Source organism: Chanodichthys erythropterus, chromosome 13 (genome assembly GCF_024489055.1).
Source record: "Chanodichthys erythropterus isolate Z2021 chromosome 13, ASM2448905v1, whole genome shotgun sequence".
NCBI lineage: Eukaryota > Metazoa > Chordata > Actinopteri > Cypriniformes > Xenocyprididae > Chanodichthys > Chanodichthys erythropterus.
The window spans coordinates 13,947,802-13,971,340 of record NC_090233.1 but is presented as its reverse complement, the minus strand read 5'-3'; the positions used below and the strand labels follow the sequence as shown (position 1 = coordinate 13,971,340).

At 34.8% G+C, this 23,539-nt stretch overlaps 1 protein-coding gene across 2 annotated transcripts; it reads right to left on the bottom strand.

The window, feature by feature from the left end:
• Window positions 1–6,145: 6,145 nt before the first annotated feature.
• Window positions 6,146–23,531, bottom strand: ak1 (adenylate kinase 1). Of its 2 annotated transcripts, none has more exons than XM_067408034.1 (7): window positions 23,438–23,531; window positions 16,855–16,887; window positions 15,396–15,431; window positions 12,893–13,056; window positions 12,705–12,821; window positions 6,403–6,594; window positions 6,146–6,298 (listed from the first exon to the last, which is right to left on the bottom strand). In XM_067408034.1, the coding sequence occupies exons 2-7, from the start codon at window positions 16,859–16,861 to the stop codon at window positions 6,230–6,232; spliced, it is 585 nt and encodes a 194-aa protein (XP_067264135.1). In that variant the 5' UTR covers window positions 16,862–16,887; window positions 23,438–23,531; the 3' UTR covers window positions 6,146–6,229. The 2 variants fall into 2 exon arrangements, with proteins under 2 accessions (XP_067264135.1, XP_067264136.1); XM_067408035.1 differs by lacking the exon at window positions 23,438–23,531 and adding an exon at window positions 19,658–19,739.
• Between the last annotated feature and the right edge of the window lie 8 nt (window positions 23,532–23,539).

The window sequence follows — 23,539 nt, the reverse complement described above, 5'->3', positions numbered from 1 at the left end:
TCAGATCATTGCAGCACTCCATAATTTACTGACGTTATCTTAGATTTTTCCTCGTTTAAATAGACAAAATTGTGACAGTCTGATAGGTATGATCTAAACCACCTTAATGCCTATCCTTGAATACCAGTGTAATATTGTAGTCGATCTAAGAGTATTTTATGATCTATAGCGTCGAACACAGCGCTAAGATAAAGTAAAATTGGGATACAGCCTTGGCCAGAAGCTAGAAGTAAGTCATTTGCTATCTATCTATCTATCTATCTATCTATCTATCTATCTATCTATCTATCTATCTATCTATCTATCTATCTATCTATCTATCTATCTATCTATCTATCAATCTAAAACAACAGAGGGCCTAACACAGATCCTTGCGGCAATCCATAATTTACTGACGTTATCTTAGATTTTTTCCCGTTTAAATAGACAAAATGGTGGTGGTTTGATAGGTCTATCTATCCAAAACAATAATTATTATTATTATAAAAAAAAAAAAAAGTGTTTCCTCCGATATATAGCCAAAAATTGATTTTGCCTGTCACAATATGATTCAATTCAAGCCCTATTCATGTTCAGAAATGGTAGTGATTGTGCTGGGCGAACTCCATATACAGGTGCTGGTAATTAGAATATCATCAAAAAGTTGATTTATTTCACTAATTCCATTCAAAAAGTGAAACTTGTGTATTATATTCATTCATTACACACAGACTGACATATTTCAAATGTTTATTTCTTTTAATTTTGATGATTATAACTGACAACTAAGGAAAATCCCAAATTCAGTATCTCAGAAAATTAGAATATTGCTTAAGACCAATACAAAGAAAGGATTTTTAGAAATCTTGGCCAACTGAAAAGTATGAACATGAAAAGTATGAGCATGTACAGCACTCAATGCTTAGTTGGGGCTCCTTTTGCCTGAATTACTGGAGTTGATCAGTCTGTGGCACTGCTCAGGTGTTATGAGAGCCCAGGTTGCTCTGATAGTGGCCTTCAGCTGTTCTGCATTGTTGGGTCTGGCATATCGCATCTACCTCTTCACAATACCCCATAGATTTTCTATGGGGTTAAGGTCAGGCGAGTTTGCTGGCCTTACCATGGTCCTTAAACCAGGTGAGATACCATGGTCCTTAAACCAGGTACTGGTAGCTTTGGCACTGTGTGCAGGTGCCAAGTCCTGTTGGAAAATGAAATCTGCATCTCCATAAAGTTGGTCAGCAGCAGGAAGCATGAAGTGCTCTAAAACTTCCTGGTATACGGCTGCGTTGACCTTGGACCTCAGAAAACACAGTGAACCAACACCAGCAGATGACATGGCACCCCAAACCATCACTGACTGTGGAAACTTTACACTGGACCTCAAGCAACGTGGATTGTGTGCCTCTCCTCTCTTCCTCCAGACTCTGGGACCCTGATTTCCAAAGGAAATGCAAAATTTACTTTCATCAGAGAACATAACTTTGGACCACTCAGCAGCAGTCCAGTCCTTTTTGTCTTTAGACGCTTCTGACGCTGTCTGTTGTTCAAGAGTGCCTTGACACAAGGAATGCGACAGCTGAAACCCATGTGTTGCATACGTCTGTGCGTGGTGGTTCTTGAAGCACTGACTCCAGCTGCAGTCCACTCTTTGTGAATCTCCCCCACATTTTTGAATGGGTTTTGTTTCACAATCCTCTCCAGTGTGCGGTTATCCCTATTGCTTGTACAATTTTTTCTACCACATCTTTTCCTTCCCTTCACCTCTCTATTAATGTGCTTGGACACAGAGCTCTGTGAACAGCCAGCCTCTTTTGCAATGACCTTTTGTGTCTTGCCCTCCTTGTGCAAGGTGTCAATGGCCATCTTTTGGACAACTGTCAAGTCAACAGTCTTCCCCATGATTGTGTAGCCTACAGAACTAGACTGAGAGACCATTTAAAGGCCTTTGCAGGTGTTTTGAGTTAATTAGCTGATTAGAGTGTGGCACCAGGTGTCTTCAATATTGAACCTTTTCACAATATTCTAATTTTCTGAGATACTGAATTTGGGATTTTCCTTAGTTGTCAGTTATAATCATCAAAATTAAAAGAAATAAACATTTGAAATATATCAGTCTGTGTGTAATGAATGAATATAATATACAAGTTTCACTTTTTGATGATATTCTAATTATATGACCAGCACCTTTATGATTCCAGACTTTATTGGTTGATTGGCAAGATTGTGATTCCTATTTCATTACAATGCAAACTTAGTGGACATTACACACATTCCATGCCAGATATTTATGGAATGAAACGTGCATGTCTGACAGTTTTTGATTGAATTAATCATTTTGCATATGATGGCTCACTCAATGAAAGAATGTTTGGAAGTTGTGAAGAGTTTGACAGTTTCACTGAGAATCAACTCATCAGTTTTGATCAACAAGCCCTGTGTGCATTAACTTAACACAAGTTCTTAAGTGAATCTGACTTAACCTTTTTAATTGACTGTTACCTATTTCTGATGAACCTTCACATTCTTCACATATGGAGAAAACAAGGATATGTCCACTCGGTATTTAGAAACGACGTGGTTGTTTTACAGACATAAAAGTGAGTTTGTGTGACCTTCAGTCTTCAAAGCTGCTTCTGATGTACGTAGACAAACAACATGAAGCCGCATTCTGCACGTATCCCGTCCACACACGGTCAATCACAGGAAACGCTGCTCTGTCTGTCTGTCTGAATGCGGCTTCCAGCGCGGTGCCACTTGTTTCCATGTCATCAGCAAACAACACATTAAACAAAGGGAAAGTGTCTGCGCGAGGTCCTAGATTTCCTTATGGCCCTCAGAGGATCCGGGGAAGGACGTGAGCGACAGGCAGGAATTTACTCCTGATGTGTCTGTTTAGACTGAGGTCACACTGAGCCTGTTTACTGATGCTGATTTATGATTTACTCACTATAAGACTGAGAACTCATGTATGTTAACGCAGTTTTCTTGACCCATGAGGTCATCGCATGCTGTGGCAAGGAATAAACTTGAGTTATATGTACATGTTAGAGACAAAAGACGTGTTGATTTTCAGTTTTTCAGTAAGGTAGTAACAAAAAAAAAAAAAAAAACATTGTTGAGGCTAAATTCCCCGTGAAAACCATTTGAATAATTACGTTTCATTGTTTAAAATGTTCAATAATTATATATCTTGCTTCATGAAAAGTATTTGCAAAATAGTGATGCATTTTCTTTCATTTAGCACTAATCTATGCAGTGGCAATGGATACATTTGAGTTGCAAAACCCTGAAATTATCAAATACTGTATATTTTTGAGACAAAAGATTGTTGATTTTCAGTCTCACTGATGTTGGAGCAGTTTTTAGTAAGGATGCATAAATAAAGACACCTTCAAAAACATCCAACGGTGCCCCAAAACACTCTTTTATTTGTTTTCACCATAATGTTTCATTGTTTAAAATGTTCAATCATTTTATATCTTGCGTTATGAAAGGTATTTGCAAATGGTGACACATTTTGTCCATCAGAACTAATAATAAGCTGCATCTTTCATGCAGTATGTTGTTGTGGACACACACACACACACACACACACACACACACACACACACACACACACACACACACACACACACACTTCGTTCCTGGATGTTTTCAGGTATCCGTCTATGAGGATGTGACATTCCACACATAACCTGCTGTGCTGTAAAAATGCCTACAGACATTTGTTCAGGACACATCCTCCTGTTCTCCTGTTTTCCTCCTCAGAGTATATACCGGATACCTGTGGAGAAGTGTTGTTCAGCTCACGGGAAGCATGCGAATGAAGTGTGAGGAGCCTGTGATGATTTCAGCAGCCTCTGCTGTCCTCTACGACAGATGTGTTCAAGCTTTGGAGGTAAACAACTGGATCCTGTGTTTTCAAAACCCACGTGTGTTCAGGTTGAGTCTAGAGAAACCCTGTAGTAGTAGCAGGAGGCATCATGAGCACGTTTTGTGTTGTTTGGACAACTTGGGTCTCATTATCATCAGGAACTTCTGCAGTTCTGTGAGCAGATTTGTCCACTAGAGAGCAGCGCTGACACCAGAGCAGCAGTTATTATTGTTCACTAAAACTAAAACCATTAAAAAAATCATTACTTGAAATAGAGTTAACTTTAACTGAAGTAAAACAAAGTTTCAGCTACTTACATCATTTCTCATTTTCATTTAGTTTATTTTGATGCACCAAAAGAACAAACTAAAACTGAATTAAAATAATAAAAACAACATTAATCCAAGTATATATATATATACGGAAGAGGATTAGGGCCAAGCAATAATAAAAAAATAAAAACATCTCGAGATTAAAGTTGTTAAATTTAGAGAAAAAACTCGAAATAAAATGTTGAGAATAAACTCGTTAAATTACGAGAAAAAACTCGTTAAATTTTGAGAAAAATGTCGAGATAAAATGTTGAGAATAAAGTCATTAAATTACGAGAAAAAGTTGTTAAATTATGAAAACAAATTTGTTAAATTATGAGAAAAATGTAATGAAATTTTGAGAAAAAAGTCGAGATAAAATGTTGAGAATAAACTCGTTAAATTACGAGAAAAAAGTTGTTAAATTACGAGAACAAATTAGTTAAATTATGAGAAAAAATGTCGTTAAATTTAGAGAAAAAAGTCGAGACAAAATGTTGAGAATAAACTCGTTAAATTACGAGAAAAAACTAGTTAAATTTAGAGAAAAATGTCGAGATAAAATGTTGAGAATAAAAAAGTCGTTAATTACGAGAACAAATTTGTTAAATTATGACTTTTTTCTCGTAATTTAATGGCTTTATTCTCATAATTTAATGAGTTTATTCTCAACATTTTATCTCGACTTTTTTCTGGAAATTTAACAACATTTTTCTCATAATTTAACAACTTTTTTTCTCGTAATTTAATGACTTTATTCTCAACATTATATCTCGACTTTTTTCTCTAAATTTAACGACATTTTTTCTCATAATTTAACGAATTTGTTCGCGAAATTTAACAACTTTTTTCTCGTAATTTAATGACTTTATTCTCAACATTATATCTCGACTTTTTTCTCTAAATTTAACGACATTTTTTCTCATAATTTAACGAATTTGTTCTCGAAATTTAACAACTTTAATCTCGAGATGGTTTTATTTTTTTATTATTGCTTGGCCCTAATCCTCTTCCGTATATAAATATATATATATATATATATATATATATATATATATATATATATATATATATATATATATATATATATATATATATATATATATATATATACATATATACAGTCAAACCAAAATTTATTCAGACACCTTGAACATTTCATTAATTAACACAGTTTATTAGTTTAAAAAATGGTAATAAAATATGACAAGATCTCAGAGTTAAACTGTGTCAGAAAAAAATAATCTTAATTATGTCAGATAACACTTAAACAAGACATGGTCAGGTCAAAGTGTCTGAATTATTTTCGGTTCCAAATTTTTATCAATTTTACTGGTAGTCCACTGTATGAATAATTTTTGGGGTATAATATGTCACAGTTTACTTTATTTTGCGATCCTCACTTACATAAATGAACTATAGTGTCCTGCACCCACTAGTAAAAATATATCATATATATATATATAAAATATTAAATATGTATCTACTTAAATTATTTAGTTTTTATTAATATTTTATAATTTATTTTTATTAAAATGTATTATTTTTAAGCATGATTATTTTAAAAACAAGTTGAAATATTGCAAACGAATGGCTTCAACAAAAGCATATGCCATTGATAAACAGCCTCAGAGCTCACAGGGCCGCCTTTAAAGGTTTATAAGTGGTGAATGCTCAATTTCCTTATGGAGTTTTTACTTCTGGAACCAACTGTTATGCTGTATAGAGTAGGCCTATTTCGTGACAGCTTCAAACACGACTCATAATCAAGGAATGGGACTATCCGTTTTATAACTATCAAACCATAGAGATGTTTTTCAAGAACTTGTGAAGGTAATACTTGAATAAAGTCTGGATCGTGTGTTTGACCACTCAGAGAAAAGGGCATTTCTGAATGTCAGCTTGACAAAAATGTATGTAAAGGTTTTTAAAAAACGTTTAAAAGTCTGAAGGTTCTATAGTTTGAAGGGAGTTACGTTTTCTATAGGTTCTATAAAGGCAGCGATAACGAGTATATAAAAGAGAAAAAGCAAAGGAAACTAGGGTTTGTTGTCACGTGTTTTTACTTCAGCTCATCAATAGCTTTTTCAACAATTGCAAACACTTCATCCACTGGCAGCTCAGAGTTTATCTGGAGGAGGAGAGAGAAATCATTCATTGGGTTAAAGAGAGAACAGTTCAGCACTGAGAACTGCTGTGAATCATATTTCCATTAGTATTTCGAGTCTCTCTCACCTTCCTGACGATGCCGCGATTCTCGTAGTAAGCGATGACGGGCTCGGTGGCTTTGTAATACAGATCCAGACGCTTCTTGATGGTCTCCTCGTTGTCGTCGGCGCGGCCGCTGGTCTCTCCGCGCTTCACCAGCCTCGCCACCATGGTCTCGGCCTTTGCGTCAATGTACAGCAGCAGAGCTGGAGCACCGATCTGACCGGGAGAGACGGACACGGCAATATGAGCGTCTTCACATGCAGTCAGATTACACTCAATCTGTGGGTCAATCTCAGGACTGAGAGAACTAACAACATAACAAAACAAAATTGAACACTTGATATGGACACAAATGTGAAATAAAATTTCAATTTTTAAACATTTGTTTTTTGCCTGAAATTTCCATCATTCTTTAATGGGTGTATAGAATCGAATTAGATATAAATGTAGAAATTAGAATCTGAGTTTAGTTTTATATGCATTAAAGTTTGGGGTCAGTCAGAAGGCTGCATTTATTTAATCAAAAATACAGTAAAGTCAGAATTGCATGATATAAAGTCAGAATTGTGAGATATAAAGTCAGAATTGCGATATAAAGTCAGAATTGCGAGATATAAAGTCAGAATTGCGAGATATAAAGTCAATTGCATGATATAAAGTCAGAATTGTGAGATATAAAGTCAGAATTGCGAGTTATAAAGTCAGAATTGTGAGATATAAAGTCAGAATTGCGATATAAAGTCAGAATTGCGAGATATAAAGTCAGAATTGCGTGATATAAAGTCAGAATTGCGAGATATAAAGTCAGAATTGCGTGATATAAAGTCAGAATTGCGAGATATAAAGTCAGAATTGCGTGATATGAAGTCAGAATTGCGATATAAAGTCAGAATTGTGATATAAAGTCAGAATTGCGAGATATAAAGTCAGAATTGCAAGATATAAAGTCAGAATTGTGGTGTATAGAATCGAATTAGATATAAATGTAGAAATTAGAATCGGAGTTTAGTTTTATGTGCATTAAAGATTGGGGTCAGTCAGAAGGCTACATTTATTTGATCAAAAATACAGTAAAGTCAGAATTGCGTGATATAAAGTCAGAATTACGGGATATAAAGTCAGAATTACAAAATATAAAGTCAGAATTGCGAGTTATAAAGTCAGAATTGCGAAATATAAAGTCAGAATTGTGAGATATAAAGTCAGAATTGCAAGATATAAAGTCATAATTGCGATATAAAGTCATAATTGCAAGATATAAAGTCATAATTGCAAGATATAAAGTCAGAATTGCGATATAAAGTCATAATTGCAAGAAATAAAGTCAGAATTGCAAGATATAAAGTCATAATTGTGTGATATAAAGTCAGAATTGCGATATAAAGTCAGAATTGCGAGATATAAAGTCAGAATTGGGATATAAAGTCAGAATTGCGAGATATAAAGTCAGAATTGCTATATATAATGTCAGAATTGCGATATAAAGTCAGAATTGCAAGATATAAAGTCAGAATTGGGATATAAAGTCAGAATTGTGAGATATAAAGTCAGAATTGCGTGATATAAAGTCAGAATTGCTATATATAATGTCAGAATTGCGATATAAAGTCAGAATTGGGATATAAAGTCAGAATTGTGAGATATAAAGTCAGAATTGCGTGATATAAAGTCAGAATTGGGATATAAAGTCAGAATTGGGATATAAAGTCAGAATTGCGATATAAAGTCAGAATTGCGAGATATAAAGTCAGAATTGCGATATAAAGTCAGAATTGGGATATAAAGTCAGAATTGGGATATAAAGTCAGAATTGCTGGACATAAAGTCAGAATTGGGATATAAAGTCAGAACTGCGAGATATAAAAACAGAATTGCGATATAAAGTCAGAATTGCGAGATATAAAGTCAGAATTGCGAGATATAAAGTCAGAATTGGGATATAAAGTCAGAATTGCGATATAAAGTCAGAATTGCGAGATATAAAGTCAGAATTGCGAGATATAAAGTCAGAATTGGGATATAAAGTCAGAATTGCGAGATATAAAGTCAGAATTGGGATATAAAGTCAGAATTGTGAGATATAAACTCAGAATTGCGATATAAAGTCAGAATTGCGATATAAAGTCAGAATTTGGATATAAAGTCAGAATTGCGAGATATAAAGTCAGAATTGCGATATAAAGTCAGAATTGGGAGATATAAAAACAGAATTGCGATATAAAGTCAGAATTGCGAGATATAAAGTCAGAATTGGGATATAAAGTCAAAATTGCTATATAAAGTCAGAATTGGAATATAAAGTCAGAATTGGGATATAAAGCCAGAATTGCGATATAAAGCCAGAATTGGGATATAAAGTCAGAATTGCTGGACATAAAGTCAGAATTGGGATATAAAGTCAGAATTGCGAGATATAAAAACAGAATTGCGATATAAAGTCAGAATTGCGATATAAAGTCAGAATTGCGAGATATAAAGTCAGAATTGCGAGATATAAAGTCAGAATTGGGATATAAAGTCAGAATTGCTATATAAAGTCAGAATTGGAATATAAAGTCAGAATTGGGATATAAAGTCAGAATTGCTATATATAATGTCAGAATTGCGATATAAAGTCAGAATTGGGATATAAAGTCAGAATTGTGAGATATAAAGTCAGAATTGCGTGATATAAAGTCAGAATTGGGATATAAAGTCAGAATTGGGATATAAAGTCAGAATTGCGATATAAAGTCAGAATTGCGAGATATAAAGTCAGAATTAAGATATAAAGTCAGAATTGGGATATAAAGTCAGAATTGGGATATAAAGTCAGAATTGCTGGACATAAAGTCAGAATTGGGATATAAAGTCAGAACTGCGAGATATAAAAACAGAATTGCGATATAAAGTCAGAATTGCGAGATATAAAGTCAGAATTGCGAGATATAAAGTCAGAATTGGGATATAAAGTCAGAATTGCGATATAAAGTCAGAATTGCGAGATATAAAGTCAGAATTGCGAGATATAAAGTCAGAATTGGGATATAAAGTCAGAATTGCGAGATATAAAGTCAGAATTGGGATATAAAGTCAGAATTGTGAGATATAAACTCAGAATTGCGATATAAAGTCAGAATTGCGATATAAAGTCAGAATTTGGATATAAAGTCAGAATTGCGAGATATAAAGTCAGAATTGCGATATAAAGTCAGAATTGGGAGATATAAAAACAGAATTGCGATATAAAGTCAGAATTGCGAGATATAAAGTCAGAATTGGGATATAAAGTCAAAATTGCTATATAAAGTCAGAATTGGAATATAAAGTCAGAATTGGGATATAAAGCCAGAATTGCGATATAAAGCCAGAATTGGGATATAAAGTCAGAATTGCTGGACATAAAGTCAGAATTGGGATATAAAGTCAGAATTGCGAGATATAAAAACAGAATTGCGATATAAAGTCAGAATTGCGATATAAAGTCAGAATTGCGAGATATAAAGTCAGAATTGCGAGATATAAAGTCAGAATTGGGATATAAAGTCAGAATTGCTATATAAAGTCAGAATTGGAATATAAAGTCAGAATTGGGATATAAAGCCAGAATTGCGATATAAAGCCAGAATTGGGATATAAAGTCAGAATTGCGACATATAAAGTCAGAATAGCGAGATATAAAGTCAGAATTGCGATATAAAGTCAGAATTGGGATATAAAGTCAGAATTGCTGGACATAAAGTCAGAATTGGGATATAAAGTCAGAATTGCAAGATATAAAAACAGAATTGCGATATAAAGTCAGAATTGCGATATAAAGTCAGAATTGCGAGATATAAAGTCAGAATTGGGATATAAAGTCAGAATTGCGATATAAAGTCAGAATTGCGAGATAAAGTCAGAATTGGGATATAAAGTCAGAATTGCGAGATATAAAGTCAGAATTGGGATATAAAGTCAGAATTGTGAGATATAAACTCAGAATTGCGATATAAACTCAGAATTGCGATATAAAGCCAGAATTGGGATATAAAGTCAGAATTGCGAGATATAAAGTCAGAATTGGGATATAAAGTCAGAATTGTGAGATATAAACTCAGAATTGCGATATAAACTCAGAATTGCGATATAAAGCCAGAATTGGGATATAAAGTCAGAATTGCGAGATATAAAGTCAGAATTGCGAGATATAAAGTCAGAATTGTGATATAAAGTCAGAATTGGGATATAAAGTCAGAATTGCGAGATATAAAGTCAGAATTGTGATATAAAGTCAGAATTGGGATATAAAGTCAGAATTGGGATATAAAGTCAGAATTGTGAGATATAAACTCAGAATTGCGATATAAAGTCAGAATTGCGATATAAAGTCAGAATTTGGATATAAAGTCAGAATTGCGAGATATAAAGTCAGAATTGCGATATAAAGTCAGAATTGGGAGATATAAAAACAGAATTGCGATATAAAGTCAGAATTGCGAGATATAAAGTCAGAATTGGGATATAAAGTCAAAATTGCTATATAAAGTCAGAATTGGAATATAAAGTCAGAATTGGGATATAAAGCCAGAATTGCGATATAAAGCCAGAATTGGGATATAAAGTCAGAATTGCTGGACATAAAGTCAGAATTGGGATATAAAGTCAGAATTGCGAGATATAAAAACAGAATTGCGATATAAAGTCAGAATTGCGATATAAAGTCAGAATTGCGAGATATAAAGTCAGAATTGCGAGATATAAAGTCAGAATTGGGATATAAAGTCAGAATTGCTATATAAAGTCAGAATTGGAATATAAAGTCAGAATTGGGATATAAAGCCAGAATTGCGATATAAAGCCAGAATTGGGATATAAAGTCAGAATTGCGACATATAAAGTCAGAATAGCGAGATATAAAGTCAGAATTGCGATATAAAGTCAGAATTGGGATATAAAGTCAGAATTGCTGGACATAAAGTCAGAATTGGGATATAAAGTCAGAATTGCGAGATATAAAAACAGAATTGCGATATAAAGTCAGAATAGCGAGATATAAAGTCAGAATTGCGAGATATAAAGTCAGAATTGGGATATAAAGTCAGAATTGCGATATAAAGTCAGAATTGCGAGATAAAGTCAGAATTGGGATATAAAGTCAGAATTGCGAGATATAAAGTCAGAATTGGGATATAAAGTCAGAATTGTGAGATATAAACTCAGAATTGCGATATAAACTCAGAATTGCGATATAAAGCCAGAATTGGGATATAAAGTCAGAATTGCGAGATATAAAGTCAGAATTGCGAGATATAAAGTCAGAATTGTGATATAAAGTCAGAATTGGGATATAAAGTCAGAATTGCGATATAAAGTCAGAATTGCGAGATATAAAGTCAGAATTGGGATATAAAGTCAGAATTGGGATATAAAGTCAGAATTGGGATATAAAGTCTGAATTGCGAGATATAAAGTCAGAATTGGGATATAAAGTCAGAATTGTGAGATATAAACTCAGAATTGCGATATAAACTCAGAATTGCGATATAAAGCCAGAATTGGGATATAAAGTCAGAATTGCGAGATATAAAGTCAGAATTGGGATATAAAGTCAGAATTGTGAGATATAAACTCAGAATTGCGATATAAACTCAGAATTGCGATATAAAGCCAGAATTGGGATATAAAGTCAGAATTGCGAGATATAAAGTCAGAATTGGGATATAAAGTCAGAATTGTGAGATATAAATCAGAATTGCGATATAAACTCAGAATTGCGATATAAAGCCAGAATTGGGATATAAAGTCAGAATTGCGAGATATAAAGTCAGAATTGCGAGATATAAAGTCAGAATTGTGATATAAAGTCAGAATTGGGATATAAAGTCAGAATTGCGATATAAAGTCAGAATTGCGAGATATAAAGTCAGAATTGGGATATAAAGTCAGAATTGGGATATAAAGTCAGAATTGGGATATAAAGTCTGAATTGTGAGACATAAAGTCAGAATTATGAGTTTTAATGTCAGAATTGCGAGATATAAAGTCAAAATTCCAAAACAAAAAAAGAAAAGAAAAAGGTTTGGTTTAACCCTGTTATGCAGTGAAATTTCTGCTATATTCAATGATATTTTGTGGTTTATTACAATACACAACAAAACTGATTGATAATAGAATTTACTTAGTTATCGATTCAAATTCAAAGTTCCAAACCTAAAATAATGTAGCGCTTTAGGTTTGGGTTTTAATTACTGTCTAATGTGAATATCTGAATGTTAATGTGTCTCTCCACACTGACATCAAAATGACACTCGTCCCTGAGATTGACCTGTATGAATAAATTAGTTTGTGTGCTGTTGTTCTTCTACCTTCTTCTCAAACTCCTCTCCCTGTTTGACTTCACGAGGGTAGCCGTCGATCAGGTAACCCTTCGAGACATCAGCCTTGGCGATCATGGCGTCTTTAATCATGTCCAGAACTGTGTCCTGCGGGAACCAGAATATCGTCAGAATGTGTCAGTGTTCGTTGATCAGCATCAGAACAGATCTGGACTGACCAGAGGCACGAGTTCTCCCTTCTGCATGATGGCCTGCAGCTGTTTGCCCCTCTCTGAGCCGGATGCCACCTCTGCACGCAGCAGGTCACCTGAGGACAGGTGAGTGTAGCCGTACTTCGCCACGATCTTCTCACACTGTGTGCCCTTTCCTGAGCCGGGACCGCCTGATGAGAGGACACTGGTTGTTTGCTAATGTAACACTGGTTTGATTATTTTTATTAAATATTTTAAAATATTTAAAATGTTTTTTGGGTCTCTTCTGCTCTCCAAGACTGCCTTTATTTAATCAAAAATACAGTAAAAATGGTGAAATATTATTATGGTTTAAATCAGCTGTTTTCTATGTGAATATATAGTAAAGTGTAATTTATTCCTGTGATCAAAGCTGAATTTTCAGCATCATTACTCCAGTCTTCAGTGTCACATGATCCTTCAGAAATCATTCTGATATGATGATTTGATGCTCAAGAAACATTTATGATTATTATCAATGTTATTATCATGTTTTTGTGGAAACTGTGATACATTAGCATTAAAAGGTCTGGGGTCAGTAAGATATAAGAAAAAGAAAGAAAGAAATGAATACTTTTATTCAGTGAGAATGCATTAAACTGGTCAAAAGTGACAGTAAAGACATTTATAATGTTACAAAAGACTCTATTTCAAATAAATGCTGTTCTTTTTAACTTTTGTTCATCAAAGAATCCTGAAAAATAAAGGGGCGGTTTCCCGGACAGGGTTTAAATTAAGACGGGATAGGCCTTAATCCAGAATAGTTAATCGTGGCTTAAAAAATGGCTTTCTGAAACACAGATTAAGTTAAACTAAAACCTGGTATTAGTTTATTACTAAAACCTGGACTATGGAGTCTTGAATTAAACTAAATCTGAATTAGAGAGGTTGCCTGTAAAACATGGAATGAACCAAGAAAAGCTTAAAATTGCATGGAACTGAGAAGCAAATCCACGGAAAACAATGGCAGCAAAAAAGACTCCAATATAAAAACTTAGCTAAACAAGAGACATTTATTTTAAAGCAAGCAAAATGCATCATACATCAGCTGTGAAAAAAAAAAGAAATGCCTGGAAATCTGTTTGTAATGAATAGATGCATTTTATATATTTAATAATCATATGATTATTAATGCTTTTGTTTTGTCCTTTACATTGCATCAAAATAAACATAACTATTTACACATGTGATGATCAGTGTTGGCAGTCTAGAAATGATACTGGTTTGACCCAAAGCACTATCATAGTGGTTGCTTCATCATATTTATTTATTTATTTTATTTAAAAAAACACACATTTTTTGTTAGCAGGTCCTCAACCCAAGCACAAGCTCTACACTTCACCACAATGGTAATCTCCAAAAAACATTAACATAACAAAAACATTTACATAATAGAACATTAAACAGTAAGAAGTCTCTCCATATTCTCATCTTTCTAAAAAATGCATAAAATAACACTTTTTCAACATTTACTCTCCCACTTCAGCTCGGTGCAAAGCATGATGGGAAGTGAAAGTCCTGTTTGATTGAGTTACTTGACTGAAAAATGTTACTTCAAAATCATTTCAAAATGTAATTTCATTACCATATTAAGCATTTCAAGTCAATTTAACATGAAGCAATCACATTTGAACCAGAAACAATGGTGTTAAATCAAAATAAATTGTTTAAATAAAGTGAACAGCACCATATATATATACATACATATACATACATACATACATATACATACAGTGTATATAAATATCGATATATATCCAAGTAATACATGCGTCTTCTTTGAACCACAACGTCAATCTGAAGTTAAACCTCCTCCTGGTAGGTTTAATTTAAGCCTCAGTTTAGTCCTGGAGTAGCTCTAGTCTTCCTCCAGGAAATCAGCTTATTAAATTCTGGACTATTTTAAACCATGACAGAGAAAGCAGATTTAAAGGGCATTTTATTCTAGGACTAGGCTTAATCTCTGTCCGGGAAATGTATCACAGTTTCCACAAAAATATCACTGTTTTCAACAATGATAATAATCATAAATGAGCAGCAAATCATCATATTAGAATGATTTCTGAAGGATCATGTGACACTGAAGACTGGAGAAATGATGCTGAAAATTCAGCTTTGATCACTGGATATAAATTACACTTTACTATATATTCACATAGAAAATAGCTGTTTTAAATTGTAATAATATTCCACTATTTTTACTGTATTTCTAATCAAATAAATGTAACTTTGGTGAGCAGCAGAAGAGAATTCTTTTAAAAACATTACGAAATCTTAATTATTCCAAATGTTTGAACAGTAGCATTACAAAAATCACGGAGAGCTGCATGTTTACTACAGTTTTCATGTGACATTTGCACTTCATCAGCAAACAAATAGAATAGAAAAGCAGTGCATTATTTGAAACTTACAGTTATAAATTCAAGCACACTGAAAAAATAAAGTGGGTTATACTTTACAAAGTCACAAAATGTAAAGTAACTCGACTTACCCACGACAAAGACGATCTTAGCATTTTTAATTTTATCTGTGAAATAACAAAAACATTCATATTAGTCAAAATGTAACATCTGAATCAACTATTATTATTATTATTATGTGAAATTAAAGATAATTTGCTCTCTGAGATCTCAGTCCTATCAAACTCGCTTGGGTTCTGAAGTTTCATGTTTTGCTTCAGATATTCTGGCCAAATACTTTACCATCTGGCCTCACCACAGCGACTGCTGATTTACTCAAGCACCCTGACCCCATTTCTGACCAGAGACTTTCTTGTGCTGTTTCCTGCAGTGAGATCCGAATGCTTGTGGTCGCCATGGCAACTGTTGCCAACATCTCACATTGACTGGAGAGCTTCATAAAAGGTTTGATCCTGAACTATTAATGTAAACATGATGACATGTGAGCATTGCTGCGGCCCATACAATATATTCCTGTTTATTTATTTATTATTATTTTCCTAACGACATATGAAGTCACGTTTACCGTTGCTCGTCACGCGATGCCGTCATTACAGTAAATGAGAGATGACAGTTGTTTTTACAGTTTAGCTCCAACAAAGTTGAGTTCTGAAAGTTACAAAATGCTTACATTACATTCCCATTAAAGGGATAGTTCACCCAAAAAAAATGACAATTCTGTCATTTTCTCACCCTCAAGTAGTTATAATCCTGTATTACATTTTTGACGCTGTACTTTTAGCTGTTCACATCCACGGATTTGGACAATGAACACGTTTCTCTTGCACTATTAACTCCAAAATAAATCTGCATTGGTCACGTGGTACAAGTCATAACTAAAGTTGTAACTATAGTTTTGTAATCACGTGAATGCTTTTTAAAATTTCGCTCATTCAAATGATCACTTATGCTGTGATTCATATATTGCTGACAAAATCACGCAAAATTTCACTAATGTGACCGCACCTGATGTTATTATTATTACAATTTTATCGGTCACTCTTAAACTGTTTCAAACGTGAGTTCAATGTGTATTTTCTTCCTCGTTCTCATTACTTTCTTAATTATTACTACTACATAATATCAATGCCTACTGTAAGAGCCTTTTGCAGTTCAATGAATGTCCACATGAGGTCATCAGAGACCATAAAATGTTGATGAATGATGACGTTGATTCGTGTGGTCATACTGACCATCTGTTTATTATTCGTTGGCATCTATTCATCAGTTCGAGATATTTCTGTTTGACAATGAGTTAAATTCCCTCAGTGATCGGTGTGTAAGTGTGTGTAAAGGTCAGTGCTGCTGTTCGTCTCCATCTGCCTGTAGGAGACTCGTGTTTGGCTCGTCCTGCAGGAACAGAATTGTGTTTCCTCACACGTCCAGCTCCAGTCTGCTTTAACAATCTCTCTCTGCCATTTACTTCAGTTTCATTCATGTAAATAATCTTTCAAAACATAAAATATTGTAGATGAAAGAATTTCTGCTCACCTGCCATGGTTATCTGTTATGGGAGAGATTATCCTGCAATAAAAAAAGACAAAGATTAGTCCAAACAGAGGCTATTGTTGATTTGATGTCCTGTCACTCATTCTCAAGAACAGATCGGAGCGTTCAAAATCATTTCTGATGTGAAAGAGCTTTTTTATGCTGCCGTGCCTTCAATGCTGCACTAACTTCCCGCTCTAGTAGGGATAAACAATAATACTACAGAACATTGTTTTGGTTGTGCTTCGGCTCTGTCAGCTCCTCTGCGCGGAAGAATGTACGGTGTTACACGTGACTGGGATACGACACATCTAATGGACACAAGCAGATGGACACAAACACAACATTTTGATTTGTTTTTACAGCCGGAGGTTTTGAATGGTGCGTGGTCAATTCTTCTCCTTCATTACAGATTTTCAGCTTCACGCGACCTACAGCATATCACGTGACCCGCGCGTTTGTATACAGTTTCCCGCGAAATACGCCCCGACAGCTCTAAAATATAAATCATTATTATAGGTTTATGAAGGTGTATTTGAAGACATGATTTGGAATATGGACTTTTTTATATATCATTTTGCTATTTTTATTAAGTGTAGCGTCTCATTTCATCTGCTCAGATCGTCTGATGATCATCACGTACAGATAAGAACAGCACAAGCTTTCACACATTTTACCACATTTGACTCGTCATTAGTGCTTCTGCTGATACAGCAGCACATGTGCTCAAGCGTTGACATGCAACGGGTTGTTTTTACAGTTTAGCTCCAACAAAGTTCTGAAAGTTACAAAATGCTTACATTACATTCCCATTAAAGGGATAGTTCACCCAAAAAAAATGACAATTCTGTCATTTTCTCACCCTCAAGTAGTTATAATCCTGTATACATTTATTTTTTTTTCTGCTGTACACAAAGGAAAATATTTGGAAGAATGTTTGTAACCCAGCAGATCTCACCCCCCATTTACTACCGTAGTATTATTATTATTATTTTTATTTTTTTTTTTCTTTCTTAATGGTAGTCAATGGGGATCTACTTGGTTACAAACATTCCAAATATCTTCCTTTGTGTACAGCAGGAAAAAAATAAATAAATTTATAGTAAATAATGACAAAATTTTCATTTTCATCAAGTTTTAAAAGCGTTATTTCTGAATGTTCTCTGAACGTTTAAAACTTCCAGTTTTAGTTATACAAACTTTAAATGAACTTTGCATTTTGCAAAATTGGGAATGTTACTTTTGAATGTTCTTTGAACGCTCTGAAACAAGTAGTAACATTAAAAAAAAAAAAAAAATTAGACAAACGTCCAACTAAAATGTTTCAGGGAAAAAAAGCATTCCATGAATTATATATAGATAGTGTTTTTGTGCTAATGTTTGGTGAACATTATTACAGACCAGATAACTTTGAACAAATGTTCTATTAACGTTACTGGAAGAACGTTTGTTCATAACTTTGAGGGAACCTTTGCAGAACGTTCCCTGTTATCTGGGTACGTATCTTCACATCAAACACTAGATTAAAACCACAATGTGTACATTTCCGCCGCTAGAGGTCGCTTATTCAAAACAAAGGCGTAGCTTGATGATGCCTTGATTTCGCGGAAACATGGAAGGTGTTGTCTTAACGTCTACAGCTGTTGAAAAGGAATCGGGATGGGACTCGGGCAGAAATCATGTTCATGGATGAGATTATTAACGTTTCTGTAGTATGAAGCAGGGTGTGACTGAAAGCCGTCAGAGCGATTGCTAATGATAGACGAGCGTGACACATGGCTCGAGACTAGCGGAACTTTTATTATGCAGCAGAAGCCGCTTTGCTTCTTCCAGTCAAGCGTACGTGGGGTAAAACAATGCTGTTTTATCATATTAGATACATTTGTTTGTTCAAAGTTGTCTACTCTGTGTTCGATCGGCAGCTGCTATGAGACACTTGTTGCACTGCGGTAAGCTAGATCGATATTAATCATGGTAAAACATGGTATTCGCAGTAAATCAAGAAAACTAAATTTAAACAATAAGACTGTGTTGAGCTATACTAGTTTTCTGACGATAAATGTATCCAAACAGTTGCTCACCTGTCTAATAAAACACAATATACTAAAGTGTTTTTGGTGTTTTCATGGTTTCTACAAAAAAACGAAAATCGAGGGTAACGCAGGTATGATGTCTTTGATAGGCGATGCCTGGATACGCTTATTTCTCTGGATTTAAACATTCTTGGAAACATTTGAGATAACATAAGTACACAAGTCAGCAAAATATATAGCATTGTTCAAGTGGTTTTTGGTTATTTTAAGAGGCATTATGAGAAGGTTGTGGACACTTATAAATGAACCGACGAGCCTCACAGCTGTGAAGTATGTGAGTTGTCACTTTGACGGGTCACGCCTCAGCCCAAAACCAGAACAGGAACCCTGTGCTCATAGATATAGAGCCATTACTGCCTGACACTATAAACAGCATAAAGTTGACTGGAATTCAAAACTCTCAAACGCTTTATTTATTTACATTTATTTATATCCCCAGTTATTGCCGCAAAGGTATTTTTTGGTCTCAAGAGTGAGTTGTAGTCAGTGACATGTTCATGCATGTCATTCTACTTCATCACAACCACAGCATGCATATAGACTTAGAACTGCTGTGCATGTTATAAACTGCATAAGTCAGTTGAAGTCTAGGTTAGTGACACTCAGACGACACACCCACCACAACGACTGTCTCTCTCCAGACAGGACTTATGAAAGCATAAAGACTCTAAACACTCAAGCAGAGAGAGTAGGTTATAAAGATTGTATCTTACTGTTCTGTGAGCTCTGCAGCAAGGATGAAATACTGAAATGTCTTGCCACGTCTGGATGGCAAGTGTAAACAGATTCCCTTTTTCTTGTGACGGCACAGTTGGTCATGTGATCTGCATATGCAAATGATGTGTTCTCAAAGACGGGTACTTCTGGTATTTGGTTTAAGTTTGAAACCGCAGTACTACATTATGTTTCCTTATGAAGATGAGTATTTGAGAGCAGATCGTCTTGTATTCATGCCAGAGATCTCTGTTCACTGTTGGAGCATTTGCTGTGGCTTTGAGCCAATTGTATCTAAGGTTTTACAGACTGATTTTCCTATTACAAGAGTTAGGGTTAGTCAAACAAAGGTGACTGTAATGTGCTCAGCTCTGTTGTTAGCTCTGACCTTCAACCTCAACATAGTTTAAATGCAACATTGGCACAAAATATGATCATTAATTTGTTTTTTTATTATTATTATTATTATGATGATGTGTCATGTCTTACCAGGCACATTCCCAACAAACAAAAATATGTTTTTGCATGCTGAAGCACGTGTCAAAACACGTCAAAGACATCCGGCGGCAACAGCCTATTAACATTCTGGAAGAACGATTGTTTCTAACTTTGAGGGAACCTTGACAGAATGTTAGCCAAGTTCTGAGAATGTTCCCTGTTAGCTGGGATTATGCAAGGTATAAAAAAAAATTATTCAAATCTTAAAATTACTTAGTTATTAAGAGACTTATTGGCTCAAACACATTTCAAAGCATATGCTTACAAAATGTAGGTTGTGGCTGACTAAATGAACCTAGAACTAAAACTGAGCTGAAGCCACAAGTCTGGTCATGTTTCCTTTCAAATATTGAAATTTTGAAACATTTTCTAACACCATGTCACTCCCATCTGCTCCATTGTCTAGTGTCGATTTTGCCAAGCCAACATAATAACTATGGCATGCATTGAAACCAAGTGACAGTATCAAATTCATAGGGTACAAAGGTCTGAGTTTCCACTGATCAGGCAGCTTTGCCATCAGGAAAAGACTAGGTTTCTGAAAAGCATTGTATTCCACTTCAGCTGTTGGTTTGCAACTGTCCAATTGTAAATGCATTTGGTTGTTCAAGATACTTTTGCAGATTTGCTGCGCAGTGTAGCACATATCTGCGTTTTGTGCAGTGAAGTTTTATGTAATGCATGCACTGATCTTTCTCCAGTGTCTTTGGCTCTGCAGTCAGATGGTTTATGAGGCGGGTGACCCTGTGTCATGGTAAAGGTCACCCAAAGGCCTGAATCAGCACTGGACGCTTTAGGACTCCCGCTCTGGCCAATTATGGTGATTTGGTAGGGACTCTATGCCATGTGAGACTGCTGTTCTTGTGTTTACTGGACACTAACTGGGCTGGTATGTATGGCCTACATGTGTGTAATATATGACGTTGTAGATTTGACCAATTAAAAAAGCCAAAAGCTCAGATTCTTATTTCTACTGACATAAAGCATCATGATGGAAAGCATTAGCTGAGAATCATAGCCACTTGAAATGGCCTGTGTTCATTCTTGTATTATTTAGAGTTCAGACTTATAAAGTACAGTACAGTATGTGGGTCATTCTCAGGAAACTGTGCCATTTGTGCCCCATTTATGTCCCAATGACTTACTGCTTGTGTAATTAACGGGATACTGAACAGTCATTATTTGAAAGATTTGAAAGTTTAGTGTGTCATGCAAAAGACGTTTACAAACAAAGCAGTCATTTTAGCTTTAAATATTTGTTTTACATTGGAATATCAGCCAATATGTCCACATTTATCTGCTTCTTAAGCATTTGGTAAGGGGAGCATAAATGACATAAAAAATAAGCAAAAAAGATTTCTGCTTATTTTCTAAGACACATTTGCACCACTTTCTATCTTCGTCAAGCCACTGTAACTATGGTATTTATGCAGAAACAATGTCAAAAAGTAATGCTAAAGATGCAATTAGGTGTCACTGTGTGTAACAAAATCATTAGAATGGACTTAGATTATATAACATTATGTAAAGTGATTATGTAACACTTTAGTTTTTGGTTACTAGACAGCATAACTGCAGTTTCATGTCAGCGTCTATCAGACACGAGGGCACAAATGCAATTTGAGGTGCACAGAGCTGTTTGTAATAGTTTCTATTAAAAGCCGGTGTAAATATGAGCCCGTGTCTCAGCAGCTGCTGCTCGGTGTTTCCCATCACCAGCGTTTAGTCCTGCCACAAATGAAGTGTGCATTATAGATTTCAATTCAGATTTCAGTCATGCCATTAAACTTTGTGCATTTTAAGTAATTGTTTTAAACTTATTTATGGCATTGTCATTGTAGTGCACACATTTTACCACTATTTTCCCCTCTAAAAATCGTTGATGTACAGTAAGTGACATAATTGCACCTTTTCTACTGAATATCTAACCATGTTCTCAGTTTTTACTCAATTTGTGTTGTTTACTGCATTTTCCAAGTTATTGAAAGAAAAATGATCAAACCAATAATTCAATTTAATAGAAGTAAATGAATGAACAAAGTAACATTTACTCCTACATTATAATATAATATAAAATGAAAAGTTCATTTAAATATTGTAAATAAATTTAATTTTATATATATATATATATATATATATATATATATATATATATATATATATAATGTTTTTTTTTTTTTTTTTTTAGCTGTAGAAACATGATGGTTGCAAAATGTGGTTTAAAAAATGGCAAATGTCATATCAAATAAATATAAAATTACATAGTAACATATAAAATTTTCTGCTTTCAAGTCATATTTTGAATCTTGTTCAAAATGTGGAAAATTTTATTAATGTGTTTCTGTGGAAAAACTAAAATTTTAGGAATGCTTCCACCAGACTAGATTAAATTTCATGCGTGACCTCATAAATCAAAATTTAGAAGAAGCTGCATGTGTTTTAATAAGACTCAGCATCAGGTGACGCATCTGTGACACCTTGTACTCGCAGCACAGTTACTAGAGGGTGACATTGATACGGGGAACCTCGATACTGTCCTGTCATCTAGATTCATAACCCACCCGCTCAACTAACTAACCAACCTAAAAAAAGATGTTCCTTTGCAGCAGCTGTCCAACACACTCTTAAAAATGAAGGCTACAAAAGGGGATTTTTTTAAATGACTCAAACAATTTTGGGAATGTTTCAGTGATCAGTTCTTAAAAGAACCATTCTTTCATAGTGTACAGAAAATTTCTCCACTATAAAGAACCTTTTGTGCATTGAAAAGATTCCATGGAACTTCAAGGTTCTTTATTGGACCTTCAAAGCCAATAAAGAACCTTTACGTTTAAGAGTGTACAATTACCAGAGCCGAGAGCTCTTTATATTCCCAAACCCGATAGACCTCCGGAAAACCGCAGGATGTTGGCCATTCCCGCTGTTGCCATAGCGACCCTGTGCCGCTGTAGCTTTAAGAGAGCAGCTCTGTTTGTTTGACGTAAACGAGGCTGTGTTTACGAGGGAGAACATGCTACTGATTCCATCAGTGTGTTTATTCCTCAGCGGAAGTGGCTTCGGCTCATTACTGCTCTCATGATCTCAAGCATCAGAAGCAGAGCTGAATTTGTCCGTTTGACATTGCAGCTGTCAAAACACAGAACTGACTCTGATTCTCATGCAACAGGGATCTGAATAAGCACAGCAAGACTTTAAAGAGCTTAACTCTCTCTCTCTCACACACACACACACACACACATTAAGGCCAATCTCCTTTTTCTCATTGCACTTCCTCTACTGACCTGTCTCTCTCTCTCAGAGGGTGTCCAGTGAAGCTGAAAGTGTCCGGCTCCTGTCTGTATGCGTGACCCGCTGCACAGCAGCCCTCCCTCTGCCCACCACCG